Consider the following 17,837-nt stretch of genomic DNA (forward strand, 5'->3'; position numbering starts at 1 on the left):
AGACCTTCAAGGCAGTTCTCTAGCCCAGACCTCTACAGATAATACTGATGATGATAGTAAATTCACTGTGGTGGTGGTGGTGGCGTCTTTCACCTCTTAATCTATGTGTCCATTGAGATGTCGCCCCTGGCTCTATGCTACATACTGTATGTATAGGCTTGGTGTGGCGGATCTACATTGAAAGCTCCAACAGCTCAGAATACCATTCTGTGCTGGGGAAGTCTCTATGGCAACCAAAGCACAATCTCAAAGTTGAGTCTCGTAAGGGTATATACAGTATAGATATATATATATAGATAGATATAGATAGAGTAGAAAAAATACCAAAAAACAAACAAACCAAATGCACAGGACAAGTGTATCATCATGGATTAAACCTTCAGTCTCTTCTGAGTTTTTACAGTATATATACATATATATATATATATACTGTATATGTAATTAGTTTTCTTCTGTAGACTAACATCAAATGAGACAGATCTATGTAAACAGCTTCTATCTACTGTACATAGTACTGTAACAACTCAGAAGACACTCTAATCCATGATGATACACTTGTTGCCCTGTGCATGTTTTTTATTTTTCATTTCATTTTAGATTAAGATTGACTTTTTCCCAGTGATATCTTTATTTGTATACAATTGTTAAATGCACTTCTTCATACAAAGTCACTTATGCAAATACACAGTTTACCTATGAAAATGCCCTCCAGAGACTCTGGTTCTTACCTTTCTGTTGTCCACGAGAACAGAGTAGAATCGAAACTCAACTCTCAGTGTTGAAGAAGTGAAATATCTAATTCAGCTTCTTTTTCTTTCTTTTCTTCTTCTTTTTTCTTTTTTTTCTTTTCCCAAAACTCGTAATATCACTTTGACTGCAATTTAAAAACTCTGGTTCTCACTCTGATGTGTGTGAGAGTGTGTGTGTGTGTGTGTGTGTGTGTGTGTGTGTGTGTGTGTGTATTTGTGTGCGTGTGCGCCCACGCGCGTATGATGCTCTTCTCCTACGGGTGGTCTCTGTTGAGCTAATGTGTGGCTGTCTTGTCACGATCCCAACGACTCTGCCAGTCTTCCTCTGTGTGAAAGTGCCTTTCCTTCCCCGCTTCCTGTTCAATTGTCCACGGTCGAGGTCGGTTCTAATTTGTGCCAGTCGCCACCACCGCCAGATTGCGTCAGTTACACTGTTTGGACAAGCGTCGAATGCCACAGGACACACTTCACAGAATCAGATCTTTAGAGAGACCGCCTCCCCCGCCGCCCCCCCCCACCACCGTCCCTACAACCGCCCCGGCCGCCCACCCCCGTCTTAGCCCCCCCCCACTTCATCCGCCGCCCCCCCCCCCTCCCCTCTTCCTGAGTTGGAGCTGCCGTCTCTCAGTGGTGTCTAGGCAGAGTGGGGAGGCTGATCAGCAGCTGTGGTCGTAGCGGTGAGCAGCATGCAGACGTTTTGTCATCTGCCTCTCATGCTGGCTCCTGTTCTCTGTGGAACCATCCTCCTGTTAGGCGCCGGTAAAAAGCTGTTTTCTGAAACCTCGAAGGAATTAGGCACGTTACATAATGGCATGTTACACGTTCCTCCTTCTAGGAGGACTGCCAGTGGCCCCAGGCCCGAGCATAGATTACTCTCTCCTGCTATGACTGGTGGATAGATGATTCACTTGTATGTCCAATTCACTTATACATTTACGTATACATCAAATGTATTTCGTGTAAGTCGTATTTGTTGTAAGTCGCTTTGGATAAAGGCGTCTGCTAAATGCCAAAAATGTAATGTAAATGTAAAACAATGTAGCCTACATTACAAAATATTTTTTAAATGTGATCATTCTAAGTCATCATAACTGGCTGAGATTGATTGAGATTGAGATAACGTTTATTGCCACTATGCATTACACATATAGGAATTTGCTTTGTCACCACAGCAAGTGTGTTTATACTTTTTTCACATGTCAAAAAACAGGACAACACAACAACAACAACACAGGACAGACAACAGTGCATTGGATAGTGCGGTATAAAGTAAAGTGCAGTGCAGAGTTTTTACAGTGAGTCCAGTTCAGTCCTGGGCAGACTTGGGGGCGGGGGGGAGGGGGAAGCCAGAGTCATTTATCAGCCTGGCGGCTGAGGGGTAGAAGCTGAGCCTGTGGCGGGCCTTCAGTGCCTTAGGCAGCCGCAACCTTCTTCCAGAGGGAAGCAGGGTGAGGAGGCCGTGGCCGGGGTGGAAGGGGTCTGCCATGATCTTCCTTGCCCTCCTCAGAGCCCTGGTGTCATGCAGGGAGTTGAGGGAGGGCAAGGGACAGCCGATCACCCTCTCTGCTGAACGTAGCACCCGCTGCAACTTGGCCTTGTCCTTGGTCGTTGCAGCAGGGAACCAGGTGATGATGGAGTGGGTGAGGATGGACTCTATGATGGCCGTGTAGAACTGGACCATCATGGACCTCGGCAGCCTGAGTTTCCTCAGCTGCCGGAGGAAGAACATCCTCTTCTGGGCCTTCTTTGTGAGGGCCTCGGTGTTCTGCTCCCACTTTAGGTCCCGGGAGATGATCATGCCTAGAAAGCGGCATGACTCCACGGAGGCCACCGGGGTACCTCCCAGCGTGATGGGAGGGGGCAGGGCTGCTTTCCTTCGGAAGTCCACCACCATCTCCACTGTTTTCAGAGCATTTAGCTCCAGATTGTTTAAACTGCACCAGCTCTGCAGCCCCTCGATCTCACCCCTGTAGGCAGATTCGTCCCCCCCGGAGATGAGGCCCACCAGGGTGGTGTCGTCTGCAAACTTCAGGAGCTTGACCGAGGGGTGGCGGGAGACACAGCTGTTGGTGTAGAGGGAGAATAGTGCTGGAGACAGGACGCAGCCCTGCGGGGAGCCCGTGCTGGTGGACCTGGAGCTGGAAATGCAGCTTCACCCGCTGAGACCTGTCAGTCAGGAAGTCCGTGATCCACCTGCAGGTGGAGACCGGCACCTACAGCAGGGATAGCTGGTGCTCCAGGATGTGTGGGAGGATCGTGTTGAAGGCCGAGCTGAAGTCCACGAACAGGATCCTGGCGTAGTTGCCTGCAGTGTCTAGGTGTTCTAGTACGTAGTGCAGAGCCATGTTCACGGCGTCCTCCGTGGATCTATTGGCTCTGTACGCGAACTGCAGGGGGTCCAGCACAGGATCCGTGATGAGCTTCAGGTAGGCCAGGCTGAGTATCTTTGTGTATGAAAGTTGCATTTGCACGTTGCATTTGGGGCCAACTCTGTGCAATGCAAGTGACGTGTTGTTTTGGATGGCCTCGGGTATAACAGGATATGGATTTTATTGAACAGCGCCCTGCAGTTCCCAGCACACTTCCCCAGCACACTTCCCCACACTGTTTGCATGAATCAGAACATGCATGCAACCTGATTGAACCTGACTGGGAAAACCACTATGTTTTGCCACTTTGAGTATGTTTTCACTAAGTGTTTGTGTGTATGTGTGTGTGTGTGCGTGTGTGTGTGTGCGTGTGTGTATGTGTGTGTGTGTGTGTGTGTGTGTGTGTGCGTGTGTGTGTGTGTGTGTGTGCGTGTGTGTGTGTGTGTGTGTGTGTGTGTGCGTGTGTGTGTGTGTGCGTGTGTGTTTGGGTGCGTGCGTGCTTGAATGTGTTTTGTGTAATTTCTCACTTCATCTCCTCACAGCACCTCACTGTCTGTGTACCAGCGCTGATATGAAGCCTGGCCATACTTATGTATGACATTCATACTGGCCACTGGGGTTCACTAACTGACTTCCTCTCTATCTCTGTTCTCTGAAGGGAACCAGATTGTGGGAGGGTGAGAATGACGCTTCCCCAACTACAAAGGAACCACAGAAGTGACACTGAAACAGACAAACCACCTTTCATCTCCGCATTAAAGTTGACTTAATTTCTATTTATAGTTTATATGACCATATACAGTACCAGTCAAAAGTTTGGACACACTTTCCCAATGGGAATTGACTGGTACTGTATATATATATATAGATATATGTATTGTATATATACTTATACATCTGTACATACCTTAACTGTATATAGCTCATAACTGTATATACCTCTAACTACCGTACTTGGTACTTGTACTCTGCAATGACAATAACGTTGAATCTAATCTAATCTAATATATATATATACCTATGTTATAATAATAATTAATAACAATTGTTTTATTGCCATGCAATCAACTTGTCAGTCAATTGTTGGAATTTTGTATTTTATGCTCTAGGCATACACGGCAACCCTGGAGCAATTAGCGGTTCAGTGTCTTGCTCAAGGACACCTCGACACTTGGCCAGCCAGGGTTCAAACTGCCAAACTACCAACCTTGCGATCACTGCTGCCCCAAATGATTAACAATTAGAGATTGTAGAGATCATAGGGATATCCTGTAATTTCCTGTAATATTCTGTAATTTCTCAAGGGTGTTTCAGGTGGAATTTGAACTCATGACCTTCCGATCACCAGTCCAACTCACTATCCACTAGATCAGACAACCACAATAACCACACACAAATAAAGTTGACAAAAGGACACCATTTATTGGACATCTCAGTGCCGATGTTAAACACACCCAACAGTTGTTGTTTTGACACAGCTGCCTATGTAACTACTGTTCCTAGGTTACAGAGCTCAGTGGCCTGTTAATGGAGGAAATAAACAAATCAGGTGGCCTTTTTAACACGGCACAGTAGCAACAAACTAAAATGTCAATGAATTCTTCTCTTTAAGCACGGTAGCTCTCAATTGAAGACGGGTACAACTTTGTGTCTATTAGTAGATTAACCAGATGTAGAAATGTGACATTTTGTTGCTTTTTTGTACCTTGCAATTTAGGTGATCGATCGTGAACGATTATCAAGACAAGAAAACAAAGTTGTGCCTAAACAATAAGTGGGGATGTAATAGTAAACTTGTTAAAAAGTTAACAGAGAAATTATGGCCTTGGTGTTCCCATTCCCATAGATTAAGACAAAGGGTAATGCTAATGTCTTAAACATAAACATTTTTAAAATAAACATTTTAGACATTTAGCAGATGCCTTTATCCAAAGCGATTTACAAGTACATTTGTCTAACTAAGTGAATCCTCTATCCATCAGTCATCATAAGAAAAACAAATCTATAGTAGGACCAGGGGCCATTGGCAGTCACAATGATAGAAGGAAGAATAACTTTATATATATGCAGTCACTTTACACTGTTGAACATGATTCTCCAGAAAAAATCCTAATTTGCGAAATGTCTAGTCGAGGCTACTGAGTGACATATTCAGTATTTCATAATTATTCAAAGCAAGATTGAAAATCTAATGTAAAAAACATAAGATCTGACTGACCCACTAACCCCATCCACTTACTGCCTCACTCTCTCACCTATTCACTCAAAATAAGAAACCAACAACCTCATTCGTAAAAATAAAGCTAAAACAAACAAATAACTTCCTTCATACAACAATCTTGTTTACTTTCTTGTGTCACTTATACTAACCTTATCTTCTTGTCCTATCTGACACATAGACATTTGATTTGTATTCAATTTGTATGAATCTGTATTCAAATCATGGCCCGTTTTCAATTTGAATAGTAAGTCCAATGTGATTCCTAAACAGAAATGCAAGATTGGAATTGACCCATACTCTCATGACCTGGAAAGCGATAAAGGACTGGACAGTGATGTTAAATCACAAGATTCTTGAGGATACAGTGTACTTGGAGCCATGTGGAACAGAATGAATCAATTATGAATAAACCTACTAAGAACTAGTGACTATTTACCCTTAAGCACACTCCACACACCCAGGCAATTTATTCTAATACTACCTCTACCATCTACTGCCACTGCAGTGCAATGCTCATATTATTTCTATTATTTGTATTAGTTCTATCATTACATTGCTCAATTGTCTCTTGTCTTTTTTATAACTATTGCCATTTTTTCTCTCTTGTTGCTGCAATGTCGACGAACTGAAGACTAAGACTTCTTCTCTCTTATACTTGTATAATGGGATGTAACAATACATTTGATTCTGATTCTGACATACTGTATATAAACAGTACAGGGGAAAATCTATAAAAAAGAACACAAGAATCATCCAGGATATTTCCCAACCTGTTGACCTTGAATAGAGCTCCATTGTGGTGTTGTACAGATCCAGTTATGTTACACGCTCAATGTCCTTCTGCTGTGGTCTCTGGGTGAAGCTGAGCATCAGGACAGCTGTAAAAACTATACCATTTTATTCTCAGACTTGGTGAGGAAATAAGGGTTTGTGTGTGTGTGTGTGTGTGTGTGTGTGTGTGTGTGTGTGTGTGTGTGTGTACGTGTGAGGATACGTACGAGTGTGCGAATTTGATTCTGATTGAACAGTTGGTTCCCATGTACACGTATTGGTCTTTGTAATGACATCATATTAAGCTGCTAACCTTCTTAATGCCACTCTAGATGACCCCTCTCTACTGTGAGACTTCCTCTGTCTTGCCTGTTGTTACGAGGTCAAGGATCCCTCCACGTTTCATCATGCAGATCAGTTTCTCTCTGAATTCTCTGCACAGGAAGAAGTAGAGCAGTGGGTCCAAGCAGATGTTGGTGGTAGAGAGCCAGAGAGTTACTTCTTTAAAAGTTTTCTCCCAGATTTGAGAGCAGGATGTTTTAAGAAGAGTATGGTGGTTCTTCAGAAGGGTGTACGGGACCCTCACAATGTGGTAAGGTGCAAAGCAGACGAAGAACACGATCAGAACCAGGAAGACGCGGACTTTGGTCTTGGTCTTCCCCTGGCTGTTGTTGCTGCCGGAGTTTCGGAAGGACAGGAGGACCTTGTTGGTGATGCACACGTAGCAAACCACAACCAGCACGCCAACAGTCCAGAACAAGACTTCCACGAACAGAACCGAACCTTTGTCAAATCTGATCCCAGCTGGACTCTTCATGGACTTGCAGAGGTGACTATTTGTCTCATTCGTGGGAACCTGATCGGTCAGAATCACGGTTGGGAATGCGGTGGCTCCAAACAGCACCACCCAGACCGAGGCTGACATCACTTTGCTGAAGAGCAGGTTCTGACCCAGCAGCTTGCCGCAGGGCCTGACGATCTTGAAGAAGCGGTCCAGACTGATGAGACCCAGCAGTGAGATGCTCATGTACATGCAAGTGTAGAAAGTCACATCAGAGAAACGACAGGAGAACATTCGTAACCCCGGCGATGACCCGCGTAGGTCACTGGCCGCTTTGACAGGGATGGTCAAGGTCATGAGGAGGTCCGCAGCCACGAGGTTCTTCAGATACACCATGAAGGTGGAGGTGGATCGCAGGTGCAGAGAGACCCAGGCTGCTACTCCATTCAGCAGCAAGGCAAAGGGGAACATCAGGAAGTAGAGAGACGGGATAGCCACGTCTAGGACGGAGCCACAGTCCAGAGGAAGGAGAGTTGATGACTGATTAGAAGCCATTTGTGCATCTGGAAAAAAATGGTGAAGAAAATCAACTCAGCTCAGTATTATCCATAACTATCCCTTTTTTAACGAAGAAAAAATTAGGGTAAACTTTGAATATGCAGTCTCGGTCGATTTAACATGATTTGTGTGTGCCCTTGCAATTTTCTTGTTGCTATGGTTAAGGTCATTGGCTTTAAATACATAACAAATAGTATACTGTTTTTACATTAGCTGTTGATAGTATTCTTTTCCAGTCTTTTCCGGAATATTTAATCTAGGTCAAAACATTCCTGTGCTGTGTTATGTTCTCCTTTCAGATTCTGACCCTACTTCGCTTTTTGTTTTTCACACATCGGAACCAAATCAATGCCACCTCATAGGCTACAAACAAGATCATGTTTATATAACTCATAGATCATGTTTATATAACTAAGACATAACCCTGTGGAAACAACTGAGGAAGCCTCAGGATTTTGTATTATATTTCACCCATACATATGAAAAACCAGCTTACTCCCCAATTCAAGTTGCTACTTTTGAGAACACACTAAAATGATACATACAATATATGCATATATATATATATATATATATATATATATACAATTATATATACTTGACTGAACATTGCACAGTGACCTGAGCAGAGTAAGTTAGATACATCATTTAATCACATCAGAATCGAATGAAACGTCTGTTTACTCACCATTTACTCACCTACTTGGATACTGAATGGCCAGACAGTGTGGTGTTGTAGTTTCACCTAGAGTGGGGTAGGAGACTAACACCTTGAATGTCTCGCATTGGGCTGAACCTCAACAGGACAGATGCAAATCCAGGGAAATACAATGATGTTGAAACAACAGTGTGAAACAATGAGGGTCAAATAAGGTTGTTACATCGTTGTCCCTAAAGAAACAGCATTTGTATAATTTTCCCAGCATTTTCCTTCCCAATAGTTAAGACCTTGATGCTCACTGAACACTTTATTAGGAACACTATACTACGCCTCCCTTTGCTCTCAGAACAGCCTCAATTCTTCATGTCATTGATTCCTCAAGATGTTGGAAACATTCCTTTGTGGTTCTGGTCCATGATGACATGATTGCATCACACAATTCCTGTTGCAGATTTTTCAGGTGCACTTTCACACGGTGTACAGGTTTTTCGCCCTTGCTTGCTGCGCGCCAGTGGTCCTCAGGCCTCTCCTCGGGGCCGCCCCGCATGCTTGGTCTGTTCTGCCGCCCGGGGCACCTGGTTCGGCTAGCCTGGCTATTATGGTCTGTGCTTGGTTGGCTGGGCCGGGTGTGCTGGTGGTGGAGCGGGTCTGGTGTGATGGGCGGCTAGGGGTCCCCCGGGGGGGGGAGGGGTTTGGGGGCCACTGCTGTGCACTGGTAGGCAAACTGGAAGTAGTCGCTCTATGAGTAGAGGGCTGCATGGGATTTTTTCTGGATGCACAGTGTACAGGTTTTTTGCCCTTGCCTGCTTGCGTGTTCTGTCATCATGTGAAGCGCGTCGGGTCACATTCTGTGAGAAATGCGCTATACAAATAACACTTGATTTGATTTGTTTTGATTTGATTCAAGCTGTGAATCTCCTGTTTTACCACATCCCAAAAATGTTCTATTGGATTCAGATCCGGTGACTGGGAAGGCCACTGGACAACACTGAACTCATTGTCATGTCCATGAAACCAGTTTGAGACAACTTTTACTTTGTGACACGGTACATTATCACGCCCGTCTGGTTTTCAACCTCCTCAAATTCTCATGTTACCCACCTCCTTCGCACCCTTCACTGGCTCCCGATAGCAGCTTGCATTAGATTCAAGACCCTGGTGCTCGCTTACTGGGCGGCAAAAGGGACAGTCCCTCCCTACCTGCAAGCAATGGTCACCCCCCAAACTTCAGCCCTTTCACTCCGCTCCTCCACCTCTACTGGACAACTGGCCCCACCACCTCTACGCCAACGCGGCAGTCACGCTGCCCGGTCACGCGTCTTCACTACACTGACTCCCCACTGGTGGAACGAGGGGGACTTGGACATTTTCAAGGCAAAGGACTCAGTGGTACAAAGTCCTTAAGCATTTTATTAAGGCAGTGGAACCTACATTTCGTTTTAGGGGATAGAACCTCACTTGTGTGGGGGGATTAAGACTGTTATTAAAAAGTAGAGTATCTATAGTAAAGTAGTAAAGTATCTATTTACTTCATACATTTGTTTCACTTCTTTTATTGTATTTTATCTTTACCTTCTTTTTACTGTTTTATACTTCCCCTGTGTTTGTATTCATTTTATGCTTGTATATGTTCACTTTATGTTTTTATCCCTGTTGTAAAGCATTTTGAGCGACATTTCTTGTATGAAAGGTGCTAAGCTTTACTTACTTACTAATGTAAGCTCTATACAGGTTTCTAACCTTTATCTGAACGAATACAAATATCATCAAATAAAAGATGACAACATGTACTGTAATCTATTACCACAAAGTCATTGTGTTTCCAAAAAGTGTTTTCTTTCTTTCTCGATTTCTCCTCTCAGTGACGGGCTCTTATCGTGGCCTCTTGCGATACAATTATCGATTCACATCGCCAGTGTTTCCCCTGCCATACGCTTTAATATTTTTTTTGTAAATAATAATATTTTTCTTGGCCCAAATATGTTTTATGTGGTCGAAATACGTGTCATCTGTGTCATTTGCCTAATTTAGGTGCACCCGTTTCATTTAATCTGTTTCTCATCTCTGCGTTTTGCTGCCACGCTTGTCCGCTTGTCTCCTTGGAACAAACCCTCGCTCATTGGAAATGTCTGTTTTTCCATAGATGGACATACCATTTTTTTCAGGTGAGAGAGTAAGGTCAAAATGACATTATCTGACTGCATTGCCCACAGCAACCCAGTATTCAATTAGAATGATGTTATGAATTGATATGTATGAATTTACACCTCTTATTAGATTATAAATACTCTGGTTGTTATGTTTGCCTTTTGGTTGACAGCAAAATAGGATGGAGAGGGAGAGAAGGAGAGAAAGCAGGATGGAGTTAGCACACCAGAGAGAGAAGAGAGCAAGAACCAGTTGAGAAAGTGGACAAAAGTGGACTTTGTGTTTATATATATATATATAAACATCTAAGGGTTCAATAAAGACTCCAAATTAAAAAATATGTGTATTATACTAATTAAACTATAATTGTCCAGTAATTATTTCATGTGATAGGCTTTATAGGGTTAATGCATTTTCCCGGGCGCAATTCAGCTAATAGCCTTGTAATCAGTTCCTATGACTGTCTTTGCTTTCTTGCTTCCCTCTGGGAACTAAGTCAGACATCCCATCGGGGGTCAGTGGGGCTCTCTTACCTCCGTGTCCCTGTTGAGTAATGAAATGCTGTGTTGAATGGCGTGTTTCCGTTCGTTTTGTCCACATTGTTGGCCAGTATTAGTCGAACCATTCGTTCCGTCAAATTCATGAGCTGATCATCAAGATGTCCTGGGCATGTCACATCTCCATACCCTCCATCAATATAAAGTCCCCCGCCCCGTGTCTGTCCCGGATGAAAAAGGCAACACTGACTCCGCTATAAAGGAGTGTCTTGCACTGGTGGAAATGAAAATTGTGCGTCCCTGATGGTTTAAAGAGCTCAAGTGACCTCTATGTTGGTCAGAAAGATTCACAACTGGCCTTGAATGAAAGCTAGGAAGGTCCTCTTCAAATTGATACCAAACGTTATATTATACAACATTGAAAAATGTCCTGACCATGAGGCAAAAGCAGCTATACACCAACCTCTAAAATGCAATTTTCTTTAGAGGGTGATCAACTTCATGAGCTGATAACCATTCCTAAGCGGTAGCTTTATAACAGTTATCATACCAAAATATCATCTACAGACATGTATTATTATTATTTTTTTAAATACTTTTTTCCCCCCCCACATTTTATGGACAACAAACATCAACAGCAGAAAAAGAAAAAACATACATACATACACAAGGTCATGGGGTCAGCAAATACAGCATATAAACATACAATCAGTACAAAGAATCGCCATCTTCATTGGCTAAATAATCGCACCATTTTTCCCATCGTTTTCCCCCCAACTCTTTCTGAAGCCTTAAAGAGAAGGTCATTTGTTCCATTAAATGCAAATGCTCAACTGTTTTAACAAAGAGACCGACAGTAGGACAGCTTTTCTGAAGCCAACATTTTGTGATGGCCTTTTTACCTGCCACCAGTAACATTTTTAGGAGGTAGGTATCATTTCTGCTTAGCTCATCAGGGATGAGTCCAAGATAAAAAGATGTAAAAGACATACTAATGCTAAACCCCAGGGTTCTTGAAATGATCTTTGCAACTTCCGTCCAAAATGTCTGGATAGGAGGACAAGACCAGAAAACATGTCCGTGATCAACCATGGTCTCTCCACATTCCCTCCAGCAACCAAGCTCAGTACCAGTTTGTTTAGACTTTTGTTTAGGGGTGATACAAAAGCGAATTAAGTTTTTCCAACAAAAGTCTCTCCAGGTTAGGGAGTTGGTGGAGGATGACTGTACCTCCCATGCATTCAACCACATGTCCTCTGATATTTCCAAGTCCAGGTCCTTTTCCCATCGCTGTCTCACATAGTCTGTCGTGACCTTATTCAATGACATAATGCCCTGATACAACCTACTTATGAGGCCTTTAGTGTTTCCTAAGTTATAAGCCTCAATAAAAATATTAACAACCATGGGTGGATCTCGTGGATTAGAACCTTTTACCTCTTTACAAAAGTAATCACGGAGCTGTAAATACCTGAAAAAGTCTGTCCTATCCAACCCATATGTTTGACATAAATCATCAAAACAGGCAAGCTCCCGTTGCTTAACTATCTTGGAATTGGAATGGAATGGACTTTATTTGTCATTGCTACAGTACAGGTACCAAATAACGAAATTTAGGAGGGGTGGCTCCCCTGGTGTTAGGAAAGGAAAAAGAAAACACATTTTAGAAAAAGCATAGATGCATAAAATCACAAGAAGGTGAAGAAGCTGGTTTACATCAATAAAGGCTATGTACACAATCCACTGTACTATACTGCACAGATAGTCAACTAGGGTTGTCATATTGCACAAAGAGTATTTTTTCACATTATTTTAAAGTGTCACAGTTTGCAGGCTTGAAAATGTACATGTTTGTGCCTCAGCACTAGCTGCCATACAATCCGTCCGGACTGTCCTGGGCCCAGAACTTAGGCCTTTTCTGTGTTCAGGGCCTTGACGGCCCTGTGGTAGAAGCAGTCCTTCAGTCTGTTTGTCTTAGCGGCCGGGGTCCTGTACCTCCTGTTCGAGGGCAGCTTGACAAAGTGTACGTGCCCAGGGTGGGTCGGGTCCCTGGAGATCTTGGAGGCCCTCCTGAGTAGGGTTGGGTATCGTTTGGGTTTTATCCGGTACCGGTTACTAACCGATACTTTAAAAACGGTACCGGTACCAAAACGGTACTTAATTCGGTACTTTTGATTTTTAAAAATGACATATATATATATATATATATATATATATATATATATATATATATATATAAAATAATAACACGGTCGACAACATTAAACAGCTTTTCACTTTTTTATTGCTGAGGCACAATAACCACAGTTACACCTACAACCACAGTTACACCTACAACCACAGTTACTCCTACAACCACAGTTACACCTACAACCACATTTACAACAACTACAACCACAGTTACACCTACAACCACAGTTACACCTACAACCACAGTTACACCTACAACCACAGTTACACCTACAACCACAGTTACTCCTACAACCACAGTTACACCTACAACCACAGTTACACCTACAACCACAGTTACTCCTACAACCACAGTTACACCTACAACCACAGTTACACCTACAACCACAGTTACACCTACAACCACAGTTACTCCTACAACCACAGTTACACCTACAACCACAGTACCACAGTTACACCTACAACCACAGTTACTCCTACAACCACAGTTACACCTACAACCACAGTTACACCTACAACCACAGTTACACCTACAACCACAGTTACTCCTACAACCACAGTTACACCTACAACCACAGTTACACCTACAACCACAGTTACACCTACAACCACAGTTACACCTACAACCACAGTTACACCTACAACCACAGTTACACCTACAACCACAGTTACACCTACAACCACAGTTACATTGTTGAGCCAACAATATAAACATCCCCGTCCCTTTCCTGGTTAAATAAAACAAAACAAGAAATCATAGAGGGCGAATGTCCACTGTCCCCCTCTTTAAATAAATAAACGGAAACATTATTACTAACCTGAGGAAATGCTGTCATCATCATCCTCAATGGGAATGGCGATCTCTGCCTCCCCCTCTCCGGAGGTGCTTGCTGCTGCTGAGGTGCTTGCCGCCGAAGGGCGGGTGAACTTGCGCAAGCTGTCAAACACGGAGCACCCTTCTACCCTTAAATGTATCGCGTGCGTTGTCAGGTGTTTCATCAACTTCGATGTGTTGCCTGCTTTACACGCGAATGATTTAAAACATTTTGAGCACTTCGCGTTGTTTTCATCGAGTCGGGTGAAATGCAGCCACACTTTAGAACGCTTCATTGCGGTCTTCGGCATTCTCGGTGACCTCGTAGCTAGGCTAGCTAGCGAAATTAGATAATATGATTATGATTATTATGATGATAATAATAATATCAATACAATAATACAATCACTAACTATATTACTACACTTACTATAAACTCACTCTTCTTCTTCTCAACACAACTGCTCACCTCACTACCACGACACGCACTGATTGGAAATTGGAAACAGGCGATGTCCCGCACGTCACGACTCAAGTCACGTGTGGTTGACTGTTGCATGTCACCGGACACCAGGGGATTATTATTTTTTTGAAAAGTACCGAAATGAGGAACCGAAATCTCCTTTGCGATTCGGTACGGGTACATACCGAATGTAAAGTAACCGGTACCTACCGGTACCGATTTTCGGTACCCAACCCTACTCCTGAGACAGCGTGTGTTGTACAGCTCCTCCAGAGAGGGGAGGGGGGCGCCGGTGATCTTCTGTGCTGTTCTCACGACTCTCTGTAGCTCGTTTCTCTCCGCTGTTGTGCAGCTGTGGAACCAGTTGGAGATGCCGAAGGTGAGGATGCTCTCCACTGCGCCGTGGTAGAAGGCCACCAGTATCTCCTGCTTGTTGTGTTGTTTCCTGAGGCATCTCAGGGTGTGTAGCCGCTGTTGTGCCCTCTTGATGGTGCCTTTAGTGTTGTCCTTCCAGGCCAGGTCATCCTGCATGTTGTGTCCCAGGAATCGGAGGGTTGAGACTCTCTCCACGCTCTCTCCGTCGACGAGCAGGGGCTGGATCTCGGACTTTTTCCTCCTGAAGTCTACGATGAATTCCTGGGTCTTTGACTTGTTTAGCAGCAGGTTGTTAACCTTGCACAGTTTGCTCAGTTGCTCTACCTCATCCCTGTACGCCGCCTCGTCCCCCCCCCGAGATACATCCCACCACGGTGGTGTCGTCTGCAAACTTTACGATGTAGTTGCTGGGGTGGACGGGGGTGAAGTCGTGGGTGTAGAGGTTGTAGAGGATGGGGCTTAGCACGCAGCCCTGGGGTGACCCAGTGCTGAGGCTGAGGGCTGTGGAGGTGTGGGGGCCCACCCGCACCCTCTGGGGGCGGTCGGTCAGGAAGTCCTTGATCCACGCACATATAGAGTGTGATAGACCCAGGTCTAGTAGTTTGGTCACTAGCCTGTCTGGAAGGATGGTGTTGAAGGCGGAGCTGAAGTCCACGAAGAGCAGTCTCGCGTAGCTGTTTCCCCTCTCCAGGTGGGATAGAGTGGCGTGGAGAGTCGTCGCTATGGCGTCCTCTGTGGACCTGTGGGCTCTGTAGGCGAACTGGTATGGATCCAGGTTGGGCGGGAGGCGTGTGAGTATGTGGGCCCGGACTAGTTTCTCGAAGCACTTCATGATGATTGGTGTGAGTGCCACCGGGCGGTAGTCGTTTAGGCAGCTCACCGTGCTTTTCTTCGGGACTGGGATGATAGTTGAGGTTTTCAGGCAGGGTGGGACGGTGGCCTGGGACAGGGACTGGTTAAAGATGTTGGTGAAAACCCCGGCCAGCTGGTCGGCGCAGTCTCTCAGCACCCGTCCCAGGACGCCATCCGGCCCCGAGGCTTTCCTGGGGTCCACCGCCTTCAGTACGCGTCTCACCTCATGCTCTGTGAGGGTGAGGCTGCTGAGAGCTGGAGAGAGTGGTGTTTGTGTTGTGGTTACCTCCGTTCGCCCCTCGTCGAACCGGGCGTAGAAGGTGTTCAGCTTTCCCGCCAGCAGGGGGTCGTCCTCTGCGGCTGTGAGCCTGTTGGCTCTGAAGTTTGTCATCTGCTGAACCCCCTGCCACATCCGCCTGGAGTCGTTGATCAGGAGGCATTCCTCAATCTTCTCTCTGTGCTCTGCCTTGGCCGCTTTGATGCCGCGCTTTAGGTTGGCCCTGGTGGAGCTGTACAGCGGTGTGCGCTTCCCTGCGAAGAAGGCGTTGTCCCTCTCATTTATCAGTTTTTGGACCTTCCCAGTCATCCATGGCTTCGTGTTGGGGTAGACCCGGACCCGTTTGTCCACGGTGACTGAGTTGGTGCAGTTCACTATGTGGTTCAGAACCGACGACGTGTACTGTTCCAGGTCCTCATGCTCATATTCCTGCCATAGGGTGTAATTTAGGCAGATCTGCAGTGGAGCGGACCCTTCTGGCCAGGTTCTGACAGTCTTAGTGGTGGTGGGAGCACTTTTCCCCATTGTAGTGTATGCAGGAATCAGGAGGATTGACACATGGTCAGACATGCCTAGATGAGCTAGCGGACTAGCCTTGTAAGCACGTTTGATGTTGGTGTATACCTTATCCAGTGTTTTTTCTCCTCTCGTTGCACATTTTACATGCTGGTAGAACTTGGGTAGTACTGCCTTCAGGTCGACATGATTAAAGTCCCCCGCTATGATGTGAATAGCCTGTGGATCAGTACTTTGTTGGCTACTAATGACGTCATATAGTCGCGCCAATGCTACTTTGCTGTCTGAGCTAGGCGCTATATACACACATGTAATTAGCACCGCGTTAAACTCCCTAGGCAGGTATGTGGGTCGGCATTTAACAGTCAAGTATTCTAGGTCTGGGGAGCAGTGGCTACTTACAGTTTTCGTGTTTAAGCACCAGCTATCCTTCGTCGATATTATGATCCCACCTCCTCTTGACTTCCCGCTACGCTCCGTTCGGTCGGCGCGATGTAGCGTTCGGCCCTCTAAAATAACGGTAGCGTCCACAATGTTGTCATTTAGCCAGGTTTCGGTCAGAATAATCACACAGCTATCCCCTACGATGCTGTTTTTGGCCACCTGTAGTCTCAGTTCATCCATTTTGTTCGTCAGGGATCTGACGTTACAGAGGAAAATGCTTGGTAAAGCTGGTTTGTTTGGGTTTCTCCTTAGCCTTGCTAACAGGCCTCCCCGGCGGCCTCGGGGTTGTTTACGATCTCGCCTCCGTCGCTTCCGCCTCAGGGAGGGGACTGAGAACCAAGGTTCTCCCGGTACACGGGCTATCTCGTTATATATCCTGTGTTGCTTCAGAAACTCCGCTGTAACTGTCTTGTCGTTTTGCGTGCCGATTTCTAATAAGTCGAGCCTGCTGTAGGTACTATTTACACAACTGTTCCCTATAAGTACTAAGATAAAAGTGTACATACAAATGTACTTACAAACACAAAGAAACACCAGTGTAGAAGCCACTCCGAGCCGCGCGACTGAGTAGCGCGCCGCCATCTTGCATAAGGAGATCTTGCATAAGGAGGTGATACCTAAACAGGCCCATCGCCTATATCTACCATCTTGTGATGCCGGCATAAAATCAGGATCATAATGCCGGCCATCTAAGCAGTTTGATCTCTTTTTGGAGTTGGAAACGTTTAACCACTTCTACCCAGACCTTAAGTGATAAATTCACCCATTGGCTCGTTGTCTGCAATAGTTCTTTTTCCCTGCCGGCACAGCCAAGCAACGCCTGCACGGGTGCATCTATTAGTGACAACTATAGTCTTCCACCTGGCTTCGTATGAAGGATTACACCAATATACAAGGGGTCTCAATTGTGCTGACAAATAATAATCCCTTAAAGATGTGAGGGCCATGCCCCCACTCCCCCGCGGCAGCAGAAGAGTGGAAAATCTCACCCTAGTCTCTTTTTATCCCAAATGAATCGTGAAATATGTTTGTTCCATTCTCTAAATTGTTTCAGAGGGATTTCTACTGGGAGTGATATGAAAAGATACAGTAATCTAGGGAGAATATTCATTTTGACTGTCCTGATTCTGCCGCCAAAGTCAAGAAGGAGC

At 45.0% G+C, this 17,837-nt stretch overlaps 1 protein-coding gene across 1 annotated transcript; it reads right to left on the reverse strand.

Moving 5' to 3' along the window:
• Window positions 1-6,453: 6,453 nt before the first annotated feature.
• Window positions 6,454-7,446, reverse strand: LOC308158061 (P2Y purinoceptor 13-like; the record flags this gene model as incomplete). The annotated part of the gene is made up of 1 exon (XM_080531653.1): window positions 6,454-7,446. One exon carries the CDS (start codon window positions 7,444-7,446, stop codon window positions 6,454-6,456), a length of 993 nt encoding a protein of 330 aa, XP_080387779.1.
• Window positions 7,447-17,837: the final 10,391 nt, after the last annotated feature.

The sequence above is a fragment of the Nansenia antarctica genome, assembly GCF_963989245.1.
Source record: "Nansenia antarctica genome assembly, chromosome: 5".
In the NCBI taxonomy this organism is placed as follows: domain Eukaryota; kingdom Metazoa; phylum Chordata; class Actinopteri; order Argentiniformes; family Microstomatidae; genus Nansenia; species Nansenia antarctica.